General features: G+C 34.0%; 3 protein-coding genes across 10 annotated transcripts; 1 reads left to right on the plus strand and 2 right to left on the minus strand.

Annotated features, from left to right (window-relative positions):
• Positions 1-543: 543 nt before the first annotated feature.
• Positions 544-11,941, minus strand: LOC107424662 (pheophytinase, chloroplastic). Of its 6 annotated transcripts, XM_060819016.1 has the most exons (10): positions 11,662-11,941; positions 11,393-11,494; positions 11,147-11,285; positions 10,365-10,535; positions 9,816-10,056; positions 9,537-9,628; positions 7,788-9,293; positions 7,206-7,322; positions 1,450-1,800; positions 544-1,348 (listed from the first exon to the last, which is right to left on the minus strand). In XM_060819016.1, exons 1-7 carry the CDS (start codon positions 11,759-11,761, stop codon positions 9,020-9,022), a joined length of 1,119 nt encoding a protein of 372 aa, XP_060674999.1. In that variant the 5' UTR covers positions 11,762-11,941; the 3' UTR covers positions 544-1,348; positions 1,450-1,800; positions 7,206-7,322; positions 7,788-9,019. The 6 variants fall into 6 exon arrangements, with proteins under 6 accessions (XP_060674999.1, XP_060675001.1, XP_060674998.1 ...); XM_060819018.1 differs by lacking the exon at positions 7,206-7,322; XM_060819015.1 differs by lacking the exon at positions 1,450-1,800 and having other exon boundaries at positions 544-586.
• Positions 1,809-2,733, minus strand: LOC132804510 (protein ALP1-like). Its single transcript, XM_060819020.1, has 2 exons — positions 2,513-2,733; positions 1,809-2,436 (listed from the first exon to the last, which is right to left on the minus strand). The coding sequence occupies exons 1-2, from the start codon at positions 2,613-2,615 to the stop codon at positions 2,030-2,032; spliced, it is 510 nt and encodes a 169-aa protein (XP_060675003.1). The 5' UTR covers positions 2,616-2,733; the 3' UTR covers positions 1,809-2,029.
• A 504-nt stretch (positions 11,942-12,445) lies between the features above and the next one.
• Positions 12,446-15,234, plus strand: LOC107424647 (uncharacterized). 3 transcript variants are annotated; one of them, XM_048479558.2, is made up of 5 exons: positions 12,446-13,216; positions 13,344-13,446; positions 14,000-14,208; positions 14,389-14,530; positions 14,775-15,234. In XM_048479558.2, the coding sequence occupies exons 1-5, from the start codon at positions 12,486-12,488 to the stop codon at positions 14,793-14,795; spliced, it is 1,206 nt and encodes a 401-aa protein (XP_048335515.1). In that variant the 5' UTR covers positions 12,446-12,485; the 3' UTR covers positions 14,796-15,234. The 3 variants fall into 3 exon arrangements, with proteins under 3 accessions (XP_048335515.1, XP_015889975.2, XP_048335516.1); XM_016034489.4 differs by having other exon boundaries at positions 12,448-13,216; positions 14,389-15,234; XM_048479559.2 differs by having other exon boundaries at positions 13,079-13,220; positions 14,389-15,234.
• Positions 15,235-15,396: the final 162 nt, after the last annotated feature.

The following is a 15,396-nucleotide window of genomic DNA, read 5'->3' on the forward strand; positions in this document are numbered from 1 at the left end:
CCATAAACTACTTAAAATATTGTTTTCAAAACCAATTAAAATAAAATTACTAATCATGCATAACAATTAAATACAAATAAAAAAAATTGACATAATATTTAATTAAGAACTTGTTGATAGCATAAAAATATCCATCTTCAATTCATACATATAGATATATAGATATATAAATAAATATCATATGTAGTTGCACTTTTAACAAGTATGGCATCCGTATATATATATATATATATATATTGGATTTTACAAGGATAATCTAATTATATAAGAAATAAGTAAATAAACTCATTGATAGTAAGCCAAATAAACAACCTAATACAAAATCATTACCCCACTCGTTGTGAAATTGAGCACGTGTATGTACGGTGGTGGTATTTTGTATTGGATTTGCTTCATTACGATTCCTCATTGTTTGTTCTACAAACTCAACATATGCAATTTCAGTTTCTTCAATTGTATTATAGGCTTGATATAAATTATTTGTAAATCCGTGCACTTGTTGATGACATTCAGACCAAGAATTATATATCCCTGGTTGTTTACCTTTAAACACAACATAAACCCTTCTCTTTGCCATTCAATATTCCTGCATATAATAATAAATGACAATATAATATAGTAATATTATTAAACAAAATAACAACTAACCAAATCAATAAAGTGCATGTTAATATTCTAAAACATAACACATAACAATAAAATTATCCGTACATGCATAATTAGAAACCAACATTCAATACGTTACAATATATGTCCATAAGTTTCAATTCCAGATGTTCATAGTTGTCATCCTCTCATACATATCCATAAATATATAATCCACAACAATACTAATTTAATTATCCAAAAATCCACAAGCAAATTCAATCTTCTGCGCATCGGTTTTAATAATCTTGAAAACCTCAACGTTCGATGGATCCGATCTCATTGCTTTAGAGATTTTGAGATTGTCAGTAATAGGGAATCCTAACCTGTCAAGCTCCATAGCTAAGTATTGTGGATAGTTGATATCAGACTTCTCCAACTTGTCTAACTATGTAGCCAATTTATCAATAAACTTATCTGCTACATTGTTTAACCTGCTAACGATGTCATCATCCTTCGATTTAGCTTTCCTCTTACCCCTTAATTGGGATTTTGTGGGCAGTTGACTATGTGTTTGATTCATAGACATTGGAAAACCCACATCATCAAATTGGTTATTGTCAGGCTCCATAATTATATCATTAACAAAATCAATTGGAGTTTGTGCTCCATGTCCTGTTGCCCGATCCTTCCCAAAAATATTAGCAAGCCTCTCATATATCGGAAAAGGTTTACCTCTCCAACTTTTTACACTTGGATTACTCTAAAATAAAAAAAGCCATCATTTAGTAAAAACATTATAGATTTAAGATGAGAAACACAAAATTCAATAAAGGTATTTTTCCTAACAAATTCAAAACCTACACATATGCTTTCCAAGCATCGTCACTGTCAACCTCCACACATTTAAGAGTGTCATTCCATCCAAATCCACTTTTGTTCAGCATGTCGTATATGATACCATATTACTTCTTCCACTTTTTTAGCTTCGATTCAATATGTGGAGTTGCTTGCAATCCCGAGTTAGGACACATTTCAGGCAGTTGCCGCTCAATCATATTAAGTGTACCAGGTTTAAATGCTCCTGAGTCACAACGTTGCCCACTAGCTACAGCTTCATCTAAAAGAACCAGCAAAGCTTCTTCCTCACCTCTACTCCATGTATGCCTAAATTCACCCCCCTATTATCGTTACTACTGCCTCCAGCTTCCATTGCTATTCAAGTAAACATTTCATGATTCCAACATTATCAAAACAAGATGCAAACAAAATAACAATAAATCTTAAATGTTGCACTTAATATAATATAAGTTTGTCTTCATATATATTATCCAAAAGATTTAACAAACAATATTAAATAAGCAGTTAGAGCATAATTTTTTACATAACCATCAACTAGTAATCATGATGACCTCTCCACTCACCAAACATTTGCTTAGCTAACTCATCTCTCCAATTCGTCCATCGATACCGAAGAAGCAATTGATCCTATAATGTCCTCCTCTTCATTAATGTCCACATTTTCCATCCTATCATATTCAACTTCTCTAGGATCGAGTGTCATTTCTCTTCTAATCAGATTATGTATCAGACAACATGCAGTAATGATTTTGATTTGTGTTGCAATTGGGTAGAAAGATGGTCTTCTTAAAATTGTCCATCGCATTTTAAGAACCCCAAAGCATCTTTCTATAATATTCCTAGCTAATGCATGCTTCATGTTGAAATACTCTTGATAATTTATGGGTGCACAACCATCTTTCCATTCGAAAAGGTGATATCTTGTTCCCCTATATGATGCAAGAAATCCTTCACCATTTGTGTAACTAGCATCCACTAAGTAATAACAACCTAACATAGAAAAATATCTCCTATTAGTTTATGCAATGTTAATCCACTCGATGAAATATTTAAGGATTGGTCTTACCGGTTGGTACTTTTAATCCATTTGGCCTACTTATTGCATCTCGAATTACTCTGGAATCTGAAGCGGAGCCTTCCCAACCCGGTAATACAAATATAAATTCCATATTCGGATTACATACACCTAAGGCATTTATTGCTATCTCACCCTTTCTTGTTCGATATCTTGGCTTATCGATTTCAGGTACTTTCACCTTAATATAAGTTCCATCTAATGCTCCCAAACAATTCTACGACATAAACAATTTTACTAACGTCAGATAATGCTACAAGTCATCTAACTATAAAATTAATAACCAAACTAGTCCACATACGTAGGGATGGCAATTTGCCCCGCACGGCCCGATACCCGCGGTGCACCGCCCCTAATGAGGCGGTTTTTCCTCGAAAATTCGGGGATGCGGCGCGGGCTCGGGGCAAATGCCTAAAAACCAAGTCGGGGACAGGCCAGGGACGGGGAATAATAACCCCGCCCCGAACTCGCCCCGATATATATATATATATATATATTTATTATTTTTTTTTTACAAAATTTCATTTATGTAAAATCATTTTCTTCTTTTCTTTTCATTTATTTTTTTAAATATGTATTTTATTATAATTGTAAATTTATTCCTTGATGTATTTTATTATATTTTTATTACATTGTAGTCATTTTTTTTATATTTTAATCATAAAATAATTTTTTTATATAAATTTCTAAAAAAAATTATCAATTAAAAAACAAAATGGGAAAAACCGTCCCGCCCCGTCCCCGCCCCGCAAAATCCCCGATCCCGCCCCGTACCTAAAGAAAAGGGAAAAATCGCGAGGATGGGATGTAAAATTCCCCGTGGAGACGGGGACGGAATTTTAAAAACCGACCCCGCCCCGCCCCATTGACATCCCTACACATACGTACCTTAAACATTTTCCATCTATCATCCGAGCAATTATCCGACACAGGTTCAGGATGCCTCAACAAAATGGAATGTAAGCGCAACACCACAAAATGGAATGTAAGCGCAACACCCCATTCAATACTGAATTGAAATATCTACTAATTGTCTCCCCTGATATATAGAATCGACTGATAATTGTACAGTTTTTTGTATGATGAGCAATTATGTGCAAAAATATGCACACTTGCTCTTCCAATGTAACAATACCATCTCTTTTCACATATCCATCCTGGCGTAATAACCGACATAAAATAACAAATGTTCTCTTATCCATCCTCAATTGACTAATACAAGTGACATCATTGTCCAACAAACTATTTATAAAAGATGTACGCAATTCGGTATTCCTAGTTATTCTATTCCTAACACCTCTCTCATTTCTCCTTTGCCACGCTACATACATGTACATAAAGAAGATAAACATAAAGCCCCAACAAAAAGATTGAATTACAACTAATTTTCTTCCATCCATCTCTACAAAAAGAAAAAAAAACAAATAAAAAATTATAAGAAATACAATAAATTGAGCTGCTATTGCCAATACAATTGAATATATACAGCAAACAAAAATATTCCATAAATAATATATTTATATATTAGCATTCACAATAAACATTATATATATTTGGAAGGTCAAAATAAAATGTGGATTTAAGTTTTTTTAAACTCTTCAAACTCAATATATATATATATCATCAAATTTTTATTATTATTATTAATGATGGAGCCAAATGAATAATTGTATCCTTAAAATATATTAGTTATGGTTGAAGGATGCTCATAGATTTAAAACCGACACATATACTGTGATTATAGTTTTTTTTTTTAATTTTTTAATTTTTAATTTTTTTTAAGCTGTAAATAATATATTATATATCTTGAGAGAAAAAGAAAAAAATTTACAGAAAGAAGATGAGGTTGAGAAAAAGGTAGTAGGTTTCTCAACTTATTTCTGGTTTTTAGATTTTTCTCAGTTAACCCCTTTTATGGGTTGAAAAAAATATTTAATTCGGCATGCTTTAGGCACATCATCTATCTATAACAATTATGCAACATTCATATGATGTTTGTTGCAACCAAGTTGTATCAATAGGAAACAAAATTATGTTTATTATTGTAAGTCTGCCTATATACATAAAATACTTTAAGAATTATTAATATGAAAATTATAAGGTATTGAAGATTTTTATATTGTCTGTAACTAACAGTATTTGAACTGGCTGAAATCGTTTATGCGAGTTCGATCTCTTTATTCTATATACGATAATTTATTCTTAATGCGGAACCGGTTTCCACTTTTTAAAAAGTAAAACAGTTTCGACAACTAATCAACAAACCATTAACTCTTCATTTAATTACAGAATTGTCACTTGTCAGTTAATTATTGAACTACACAAAAAATCCTTCACAAACCAAATTGCATAGTTATTTCTTAGAATGTATATAATATTTTATATACTATCGTTTTCGTAAATTAGATTTTTTGTTTTCTTTATATTTGTTATGTTGTTAAAAACCATAATATTATAATAATAGACACGTGTTAAAAATGGTTTGGAATTGATAATTAATTTGGCATGTGGCATATTTTGTAATTTCACGAAAAAGGATGGCTGTTTTTTGAGTTGAAATACTTTGCCACTTTCCGACAAATATGGCTACATGGGAGAGAGTGGCAAAACAACTTTAATCAAGCGCTGGTCAAAACAAAGAGAAAGAGACATGCTGTCCTAATTATTGTTTTAGCTGAAAATGATTAAGGCTCTGTTTTGTTTCTTCTTTAACGATTTCAATAGCTTTTGGCTACCATTGGTACCACTTTTGCTTGTACTGGATTCTCGAGAGAACCTATTCATCAAAAGTCTAAGCCATATGCTCCATTATTTCCCTATGACTCTTCTTCATAATCTAAACTCCTAAATTTTCCAAACTTTTTTGAGTTTCTTGCAAGAAATTTTTTATCTATCTGGAAGTGATCCTTCATTGGAATGAGTCTACCTGGTATTGCTTTTCTTTTGTACTAAAAGGAGTAACTCTATGAAAGAATGTAAAATGAGGAGAAATATGTATTCTTTAAGAACACAAGATAGAATACAGAAGAGAATATCATGTCAAGGGCAAAAGGTGAACACATAACATTGGATTTGAAACATGAGAGAAAAAGACTGTGAAGCAACAGTGTAGAAACTAAATGACACGAAATATGCATAGACTTTTCCTTGTTGAAAAACCCTCATTAGCATAAAGCTTTCCGAGTTCTCTGTGAGAGCAAACTACGAAGTAAAATTTTCACACTTAGAGCTTACAATGAAGTTTTAACTCCCCATCAGTCACCTAACAGTCTCTTGTATATAAGTCTGTCCAATAAGTGACAAACATAGGCCTTAGACTCAAAGATAATAAACTACCAAAACAGAAAAGGCATTACTAGGATAAGAACATAAGACTAGATGGACAAATAGACTTTGATTCTACTTCTAGGTTATCATTAACCTCAAAAGATTAAGTTATCAAAAACTAGGTCTAACCATTTATATCAAGCAACAGAAGTTCACCATAAAATTATGTATTTACTTCTTTAAATTACATATTTTGTAACAAAGAACATGGAATTAGTTTCATAAGACATCTTCAATTGTGTTCCTTAACCATCATGAATTCTCTTGGAGATTAATCCATTACTTTTCTGATTTCCTTATTTTTATATACTTTTAGGCTGAAGGCCGAATTAATACACTTGCAAGGCAGCCTATAGCTGTAGGAAAGGATAGAGATATGCTCAGAGATAGTGGTGAAGGTTCTGATCTTGTTGAAGAAAAGATTCGGAGGCTGCCTGCTGGAGGGGAAAGTTGGGACAGAAAAATGAAAAGGAAACGATCTGTTGGTACTGTTCTTAGCAAACCTATGGATGATGGAGAGTCAAAACGTGCTATGTATCAGAAGCATACCAATGACATTGGCTCACAATCTTGTGATGCCCAAAATTTTAGGTAATTTCATTTATGTTAGCATTTCTTTTCTTTGTTTATTTTCCATTTTCTTTTTGCCCCCTAGATTCTATTTAACTTGTAATAGTAGTCTTACACACAATTGCAAATGGGATTCAAGACATTTGTACAAAATTTAGAAAGGGTATTTGTGGATAAGGTGCTAGTGCCAGACTTATGGTTGGGGAAAAGGAAGAAAGATCAACATCCACTGGGCTATTTCAACTTTGGCTGCTATATTATTTTCACCTTATTGTTAGTGATAAGTCTTTTAGCTTCTTTCTTTGCGTTCATTTTTCATTCATGTGTCTATTGTATATAGTTCATTTAGGCTAGACTAAATACAAGAGGAAGTAAATTAATTACCAGGTACTGTTATTCTTAATATGATGAGTTTTCTTAAGAGGTCTTATGCACATTTTCATTAATTTTTGGAGCAATTTGAGAAAAGTTATCTTTTAAGAAATTATACTTTTCTGGAATGGGTAACAGAGGTTTTCACCTTCAGCTAAAGTTTAGGGAGCAAAATCTTTCTCTAATGCAGTAACTTGTTTTATTGTTGCTTATGTGAATTTTTATAAGAAGCAACCTTTTATTCAAAGGAAATCAATACAAAGGGTAGAGAAGGGGATGAGAGATAGTGTATAGCAAGGTGGCTTTTGACATAACCGACATAAAAGATATCCATTGGCATGGTAAAGAAAGTATACATGAATCTGATGCGAAGAATACCATCACACACACACACACACACACACACAAAAAGTACCTTGACTAGGGCTTCTTCAACAATGGAGATAGAGTTACTACTGGAGACTGGAGTAGTATATAATCTTCCTCAACTCAAAGCCTCCAACTCCAAGGAATTCCACAATTTCTTCTTTCCCTATATCAATTTTACAAAAGCGTTTTTAGAAATCAAAGTTTCAGTGTTTTAACACACTTTATTGCTGTTTTTCAATCCATTGATGGAGCGCTATGTTCTTAATCGAATAGAAATGGCATCGTTTATTTTATCTAAACGGAATCGAAATTCAGAAAAAGCTCAGATAAGCCCCGTTCTTGGTCCAGAAATGTTGCTGGTCTTAATGAAGTTCTGGATAAATTTGGAAAAAATAAAATAAAATCATTCCAAGACTACTAAAATTGATTATTCAGACACAGATTTTATTTGATTAGGTGGGATACAAGAGAAATCCCTAAACAAATCAAATGGAGAAGAAGCAGAGGAAAACGAAGAAGAAGAAGAAGAAGAAGAAGCAGAGATTATCGACGAAGAAGAAGAAGAAGTAAACTGACCAGATCAAATATGAAGAACATGAAAACAAACAGAGCAAAGAAGCAGACTCACCGAGGGTTTCAAACCAAAAAGAAGCGGCCAACGATCCGGCGAGATCTCGAACAGAATCGACGAACGGTCCGGCAGAAGCAACTTCGTGTGAGAGGATGAGAGGTTATTCACAAAAGCTTCGAGAGAGGGCATGACAAAAGTGACCCAGGTGTTTTGGTGGGTCAGCTTTGTCCCCTTCGAAGCGGATAAATTAGTTAACGGGATAAGTGTGTCCCGTCCTCCATTTTCCTTCCCAAACACCAGATTGGGACTATAACCTATCCAGTCCTGGCCAGTCCCATGTAACAAACACCCTTTTAGCTAGCATGCGGTAGAAATTCCACTGCTCCCTAGGATAAGTCAAAGTTGGAAACTATTCCATGCAATTTATAATCAACTATTGTCCATAAGAAACCAAATTTGACAAGTTTTTCCAATGTATAAAACGACAAAGAAATAGGAAAAAAAAAGAAAGACGTGGTTCGTCTCTCTTTCTGAAAATGGAAAAAAGAAAGACATGCTCGTCTCTCTCTTTCTGAAGGGCAAAAAAAGACGTGTTCGTCTCTCTTCCTGACCTTTTTTTATTGGTACAACAATTTGCTGAGCTATATACATATATATATATATATATATTTATTTATTTTTTTTGGTGAATACAAAGCTCAATTTGTTGATTTCTTTTTTATTTTGTTAATCTTCAATATAAAAGTCTCGTTCAACGTACCTTAGAATTAAGTTAATGTTCAGTGATATTGAGCCAAAGGGCAGGTAACTGGCTAATCTCAAGCAAGATTTAATATTTCTTCTGATTTGCCTTTCCTTCTCAATCCTCTGGGTTCCATGACGATAATTTCATTACTAGCAAAATAAGCTTTACTTAAAGACTTTTATTTTATTTTATTTTATTTTTGGTAATTTAAAGACTTTCAACTCATATTAGAGCTTAAGATTAATGAGTTTAATGTTGACTATGTTCAACTCATATTAGAGCTTAACATTGATGAGTTAATGTTGACTATGTATTGAACCGGGGGCAGGAGCGGCAGGTGAGAATTGGATAATGTCAAACGGATAATTTTTCTTTTGATTCACCTTTCCTTTCATTTCTAAGCCATCCATGACGACAATTTTACCAGCTTTGCAAGCAAACCAAGCTTTAAATAAAATTTTTGTGATTAATGAATTTACCGTCTGTGTCTACAAGTATAACCTCAGGGTAAATATGAGTGCTAATGCTACAAAACTTGTAGAAGTCAAAATGTTTGAAAAGAGGCTTCTGCTGGTATGGTTGACAACCAGTCTAACAAAGCTCCATTCACAAGCTCTGGAATTTCATCATGTGGACAATGCCCGGCCTGTAGATTTACCAGAGACGTTTTTGGGTAAAATTCCTTGATTCTGTTAGCCTTGGCAGGACCAACCCATGGGTCTAAGTCACCCCACACCAACAACAGTGGACAAGACAACTTGCTTAAGACACTGTCTAGAGTATACTTGCTCTGATTCATCATGAACCGGGTCATCAATCTGTGAAGAACACGAGGAATATATAAAACACAATTTAGCATCCGACTCGTTAACAAACAATTTTGCCTAGAGTCCAAGACCATGTCCACCACCAATACCAAGGAAAAGAGCCGCATTTTTCAACAGTAGTTTTGCGTTATGCATATATTAGTAGTCTATCAGATGCTCATGCCAGTTACCATAAAGAATCATCAAATGGGGCATATGCTATTTAGAATTTATATTGAAAATATTAATACAAACCTGTAATACACTTCTCCGGCGTTGGGGTCAGCTGCTGGCAATGTTATAGATTCCACAAGGTAGTCATCCACATTGGTTGTATTTATATACACCTGGATGAGCAAAATCATACAAACAAAGAAATCAAATCAAGCTTGATTTAAGATCAACTGTTTCAGTGGCATTATGAGGCTGAATATAAAATGGTTAAAAGAAATGAGCATTTATAGCAGACAACCGATTCATATTCAGAAATATGCTTAAGCCAGACAATTTTGCAGGAGCCACCTAGAGACTTACACTTTTTAAGACAGATTCAATTCGAGACGGTTGCTTCGCTTGCCAGAACAAAAATCCAAGAACGACACGCTGAAAAACTTCCTTCAGAGGCTTCAAAATAAACTTCTGTAAGACAGATTCTTCAGATTTATTTGTTTCGGCATTTGGATTTCCAAATTGCCCAGCAGAATTTAGTAGTGCAACTCCAACAACTTGCTCGGGTAGTCCAACTGCTGCAACCAAAGCGGTAAACCCTCCGAGGCTGAAAATTTACCATGAGCCATATAATCAATGTTCCAAAAGTCCCAAATATATAATTTAAATCACACTGAAGATGGTAAATATATGTATTGCTTTACCACTAAAATTTAGACAGCAGGAAGTTATGTCAATTATAAACCAAACTCATTCATTCAACTACTGCATATACCATGACAAATGGACCAAAAAATAAAAAATAAAAAATAAAAAATAAAAAATTAATAATAATAATAATAATAAGGAAGCAGCATCACTAATGTAGATTAACAGAACAGCATTAAAAAGGAAGGTATATTATGTCTAAATTACCTGTTCCCAACTAAAACAGCAGGTTCTTTCACTATCTCCTTCAAAAAATCCACCACCTGATCCCTCCATACCATGGCATCATATTCAATTAGTGCCTTCTCACTCCACCCAAATCCCAGCAAGTCTATGGCATAAACCTTGTGTTTTTTAGCCAATTCTGGTATGTTATACCTGCATATATATTGGGCGATGGAGAGGGAAATATGTTATTAAAAAACAAATATAAACATATAAAACTCAAATACAAAGATAACAATCATTTTAAAAAGAAAATCTAATAAAAATAAGTCCAATAAAGCCTAAACTTGCTGTAATTCCAGGCTTACTAAGCACAACAATAATATTGGTTTAAATCAGAGTAGCAAAGTATGAAAGGGGCAGATGTAAAACTGAATAATTTGTAACCTAATCAATTAAATCAGAGAATAAAAATACAAAAACATGGACCTGATACTTGTTAAACTTCCCTAAGTCCTGCCATCAAGTTATGAAATATTATATTTTGATATTTGGGTGCTATGTTATATATATATTAATGTTATACTACCTTAACGTCAAATTGTTAATGTCAAGTATTTAATAGCACTACATGCAAAGATGCAATTCCCAGTCCATGTGGCTTTTCGCCTTTATTCTCAAGCTTGCAGTTCAAGGCTTTCCATCGATTTCATATATCGGAGTATTAAGCAACTCCATCAATAAAATAAAAAAAATTACCATGCCAAGCAAATATCCACGATCGAAATTTACAGGAAAAGTAAGATGGGTTTTAAAAAGTAGACCTCCAATGAAACGAAGAAGCACCAAAACCATGAATAAGAACAACAGGCGAGCCTTCTCCTTGTACCACATAATGAATCTTGTGACCCCGCCATGTCCAAAAATTGTACCCCTCCGGCTTGAATGGTAATCTTTCAACACCTATAACCATAAAAAAGAAAAATCGAACTTAACCCAACTCCATGTTTTATTTCTCAAACTTAGAAAGATTAATGGAAAGAAAAGTAAAAAAAGGGTCGTGAATTAACCTTGGACAGGCTCAGTAGTCAAAGAAGAACCCATGACCGAAACTCCAGAAGCTACAATTCCTCTGAAAGCAAAACTCCTTCTATTCATTTCACATTTGCTTCCTTCCAAGTTAAGTGAGAAACTCAGCGGTCAGCACCCAAAAAGAATAAACAAATAAATTTTGTTTTTGTTGCTGTACTTCTTGTTGTTGTTGTTGTTTTTTTTTTTTTTTTTTTAACGAATTTGTTCTTCAAATAAAAAAAAAAAAAATGAAAAGCGGAGGGCTTACTGTGGTGGAATGCTCTTGCAGGGAAAACGAGGTTTTTAGCTATGGGGTTGAAGAATTCTGTCCTCACTGATGATGGCCGTACAGCACAAAACAAAGACATTGGAATTGATCTCTAATAAGCTCCCAGATTCCCCAGAGCCGTGAAGGTTGGGAACTGAACAAAAACTCCCTCGCGAGGGAAAAACAGTTAAAATTGGTTCGAGCCGCAATTTCTGTGGTTCGCATACTTTTGGGTAGCTGTGGCAGACTCTGGACCAAGAGAGCCCAGTGATATCCCATTTTCCAACTAAACGATCTGTCTTATAAATTATAATCCTTTCAGGCCGAAAATGAAACAGTAATGCCTTCACAAATTATTTGTGGCAATTTTTTTCTATGATGAGTCTCCGATATTTAAAAAATAAAAAATAAAAAAAAGTGAAAAATAAAAATGCTAAAGAACATAATTTGTTAAGAAAAATAAATTATTAACAAGGTGAAAAAAAAATAAAAAGGGTGCCAAATTTATGTTTCTTCTTCTAATATTGTTTAATTGGTTAAATAATCATCAAGAATTGAATTATTTTATTTTATTTTTTAAAATAGAACCATTTTAAGAAAATTTATTATAGAAAAAAAATTATTTTTATAATCTTATAAAAATTAAATCCAAAGATCAAAGGATACAATATGCGTTAGGTAAAGCATAATAGAGTTGTGTAATAAGTATAACATGATAATTATTTAAAAAAAAAAAAAAAAAGAATGGCATGATAATTAATTTTACACTAAAGACGCTAGGTTTGACAGCGGTTTTTACAGAAGTTCGGTAACGCAGAATCTTAATGACATTTAAACGACTCCAAACTCACTCACTCTTCAAAATTCCCAATGTTTTGCAGACTCTTCAAAATCCAATTGATTTACAAATTTCCGCCATGGAAGCCTCTGTGAGAATCTTAAACCCAACCATTCTCAATGTCAATCGTCACCTCTTCAACAAAACCCCACCACCCTCCGTTATATTCCAACCCAGAATTCAGAGACCCGCGAAGCACACAATCTCATTTAGAAGAAACGGCGTCGTTGCACGGACTTGCTTTAGTTCTTCATTCTCACCCTTCTGTCGACTGCCCACAACCGCTTCCGATCCAAACCCATTTAGAGGGTTTCTTTCTCTCTCTACCCCTGCCCCAATCAATCATTTCGACCCGCCGATCTCCCAGTCAAACGACAGCGTTTTCGCATGGAATCGAGCTTCCCTGAGCGCTATTAACGGGAGTGCTGGGGCTTTTGGGAACAGAGAGCGTGAGGTAACAGTGGTTCTGCTTGGTTGGCTCGGAGCGAAGACGAAGCACCTCAAAAGGTACGTGGAATGGTACAATTCGAAGGGTATTCATGCGGTGACCTTCGTTGTTGATGTTAGAGAGGTAATTTGGTTCGATTTTGGGCGGAGAGTTGAAAAACGGATAGAAGAGATGGTCCATGAGCTTGTTTCTTGGGTTACACAAGGAGGATTAGATGGCAGAGAACGGTGCTTGGTTTTTCACACTTTTAGCAATACTGGTTGGTTTGTGTAGGTACTCTTTGATATTTTTGTGAAATCAAATTTTCTTTATATTCCTCTTAATATTCTTCGGTTTGAGTTGTGGTGATCGTTCTTTTTCTTTTTCTTTTTTTTTTCTTTTTTTTTTTTGGGGCAGATACGGTGCCATACTTGAAATTCTTCAGGGTCAACCTGATCTGATAGAGAAGATTAAAGGTTGTATTGTTGATTCAGGAGCAGGGGACCCCTTCAATCCTCAGGTTTTTCGACTCCTGATTCATTATTTCCCCATTAAAATGATCGATATATCTTGACAATCGTACAAAAAAATTTCTGTTGCTTCCATTAAATTATATATTATGTAGTGTTAAGATTTTGCTTACCATTAAAATGTATATTATGCAGTGTTAAGATTTTGCTTACCTTGTTGCAAAATATTCCTAATATGTTATTTAACTGCTTTCACCAATGGGGAAAAAAAAAATGTGACATTCTAAAAGAGCAGGGTGGAAATGAAAGAGAAATTGTTGTATTAAAGATAGTATCGAGATTTTTTGTGGGACTTAAAATTTGGTGAATTTGTGCATATAATGGTATTTAACCTCTCCTATCACCAAAAAGAAAAAATTGCTGTCAACTAATTTGTCTCCTCATTTTCTAGTTCATGGCTAATTTATTGTCTATATTTTATTATCCAAAATCGTTTGCGGTCAAATTGAGTTGAACATCTCTAGTTATGAAGAATGATTTTCATTTTCTATCTCGATTACTATAGAAGGATTTCATAACTTTTCTTATAATCCTCTTCAACAGGTCTGGGCCGCAGGATTTTCTGCTGCTATTCTGCAGAAACGCAGCTCAACTTCGTGCCCTGCAGGTGAGACTAGAGAATTCAATGGATCCAAAACTGAAGTGAGCATGTCAATAACACAAGAAAAAGAGCCTCCAGTATTAGAAATCTTGCTTCTATCGCTATTAGAGAAGATCTTCTCAGTTGTATTAAACTTACCTGATGTTAATCAGTAAGTTTCTATTTATGCTTGAATATTGTTTCCTAATTTTCTATGTTCGTTCTTAGTTGCCACTTTATTATTTTCCTTCCCAGCTGACGAGTAATTGGCTGTTCCATAACGAGGAAACAACATTTGAAAATTATAGATTTATTATCAACATCAGCACTAATTTGACTGTTTGTTATGCAGGAGGTTAAAAAAGACAGTTTCAATCCTATCAAGAAACCAACCTTCTTGTCCTCAGCTTTACATGTATAGCACAGCTGATAAAGTGATGCCATTTGAGTCAGTGGAGTGGTTCATTGAAGAGCAAAGGAGGATTGGGAAAAAGGTAAGGTCATTTAATTTTGGTTCATCTCCTCATGTGGACCACTACAGGGCTTTTCCTGACCTGTACTCATCAGAACTTGAAACTTTTTTGCGAGAGTGTTTTGCCACGGTTAAGCAGAAGTAAATCCTTCAAATCTAGATGATTTGTGTAGACTAGTAATTTTGTTGCTGCAAGCTTTTTTGGCATCGCTGAGCTATCAAATTAATTTTACGAGGAATGAATATTCATTTTAGGTTATATTTAGATTAATTGCAGGCAAAGTTAGTTCGTAGAGTTCGTTTTTCCAATTCCGTTTTATCACAGAAGATTACTTTCCTCTCTTGCACCTTCTATGTTATGCATTCTTCCTCGGTGTCTTATGGGTGTTTTAATTGAAGATAATTACAGTTAAATTGTCTGTAAATGAGGTTGGCTGTTTAAGGTAATAAAATCTGCCGACCAGGATAGCGCTTATTCAGTTCTCCTGTGATGCTAGAACAGGACTAGTTCGAGATGGAGTTTAATCCTTCAATCACCTGTAAACTTTGATTGTGTCTTATTGGTAACCATGAGGATTAGAGTTGTTTCCCAGATGTGAATGTTATCATGTAGATGTGCCTCGTTCAATGTTTGAAATTGTAGAATAATTTGCAAACTGTGGAAAACAAAACAGAATCTGGAAAAATGTGTTTTTCGTTAATAAGATGAGATTGTACATTGCACTTTGCCGAGGTTCCTGATTGAAAACTCGCACGAATGATCAAATTTTAGGAAATGTTTAGAAGAGGCTCAAATAATTTGGAATTGGACAAATGAATATTGCTATGCTAAAAAGAAGGGTAGAATCCACTCTAATTAAAAGAATTGTCAATGGTGTGCTGTAAATG

This window comes from Ziziphus jujuba, chromosome 7, assembly GCF_031755915.1.
Source record: "Ziziphus jujuba cultivar Dongzao chromosome 7, ASM3175591v1".
Taxonomy (NCBI): Eukaryota; Viridiplantae; Streptophyta; class Magnoliopsida; order Rosales; family Rhamnaceae; genus Ziziphus; species Ziziphus jujuba.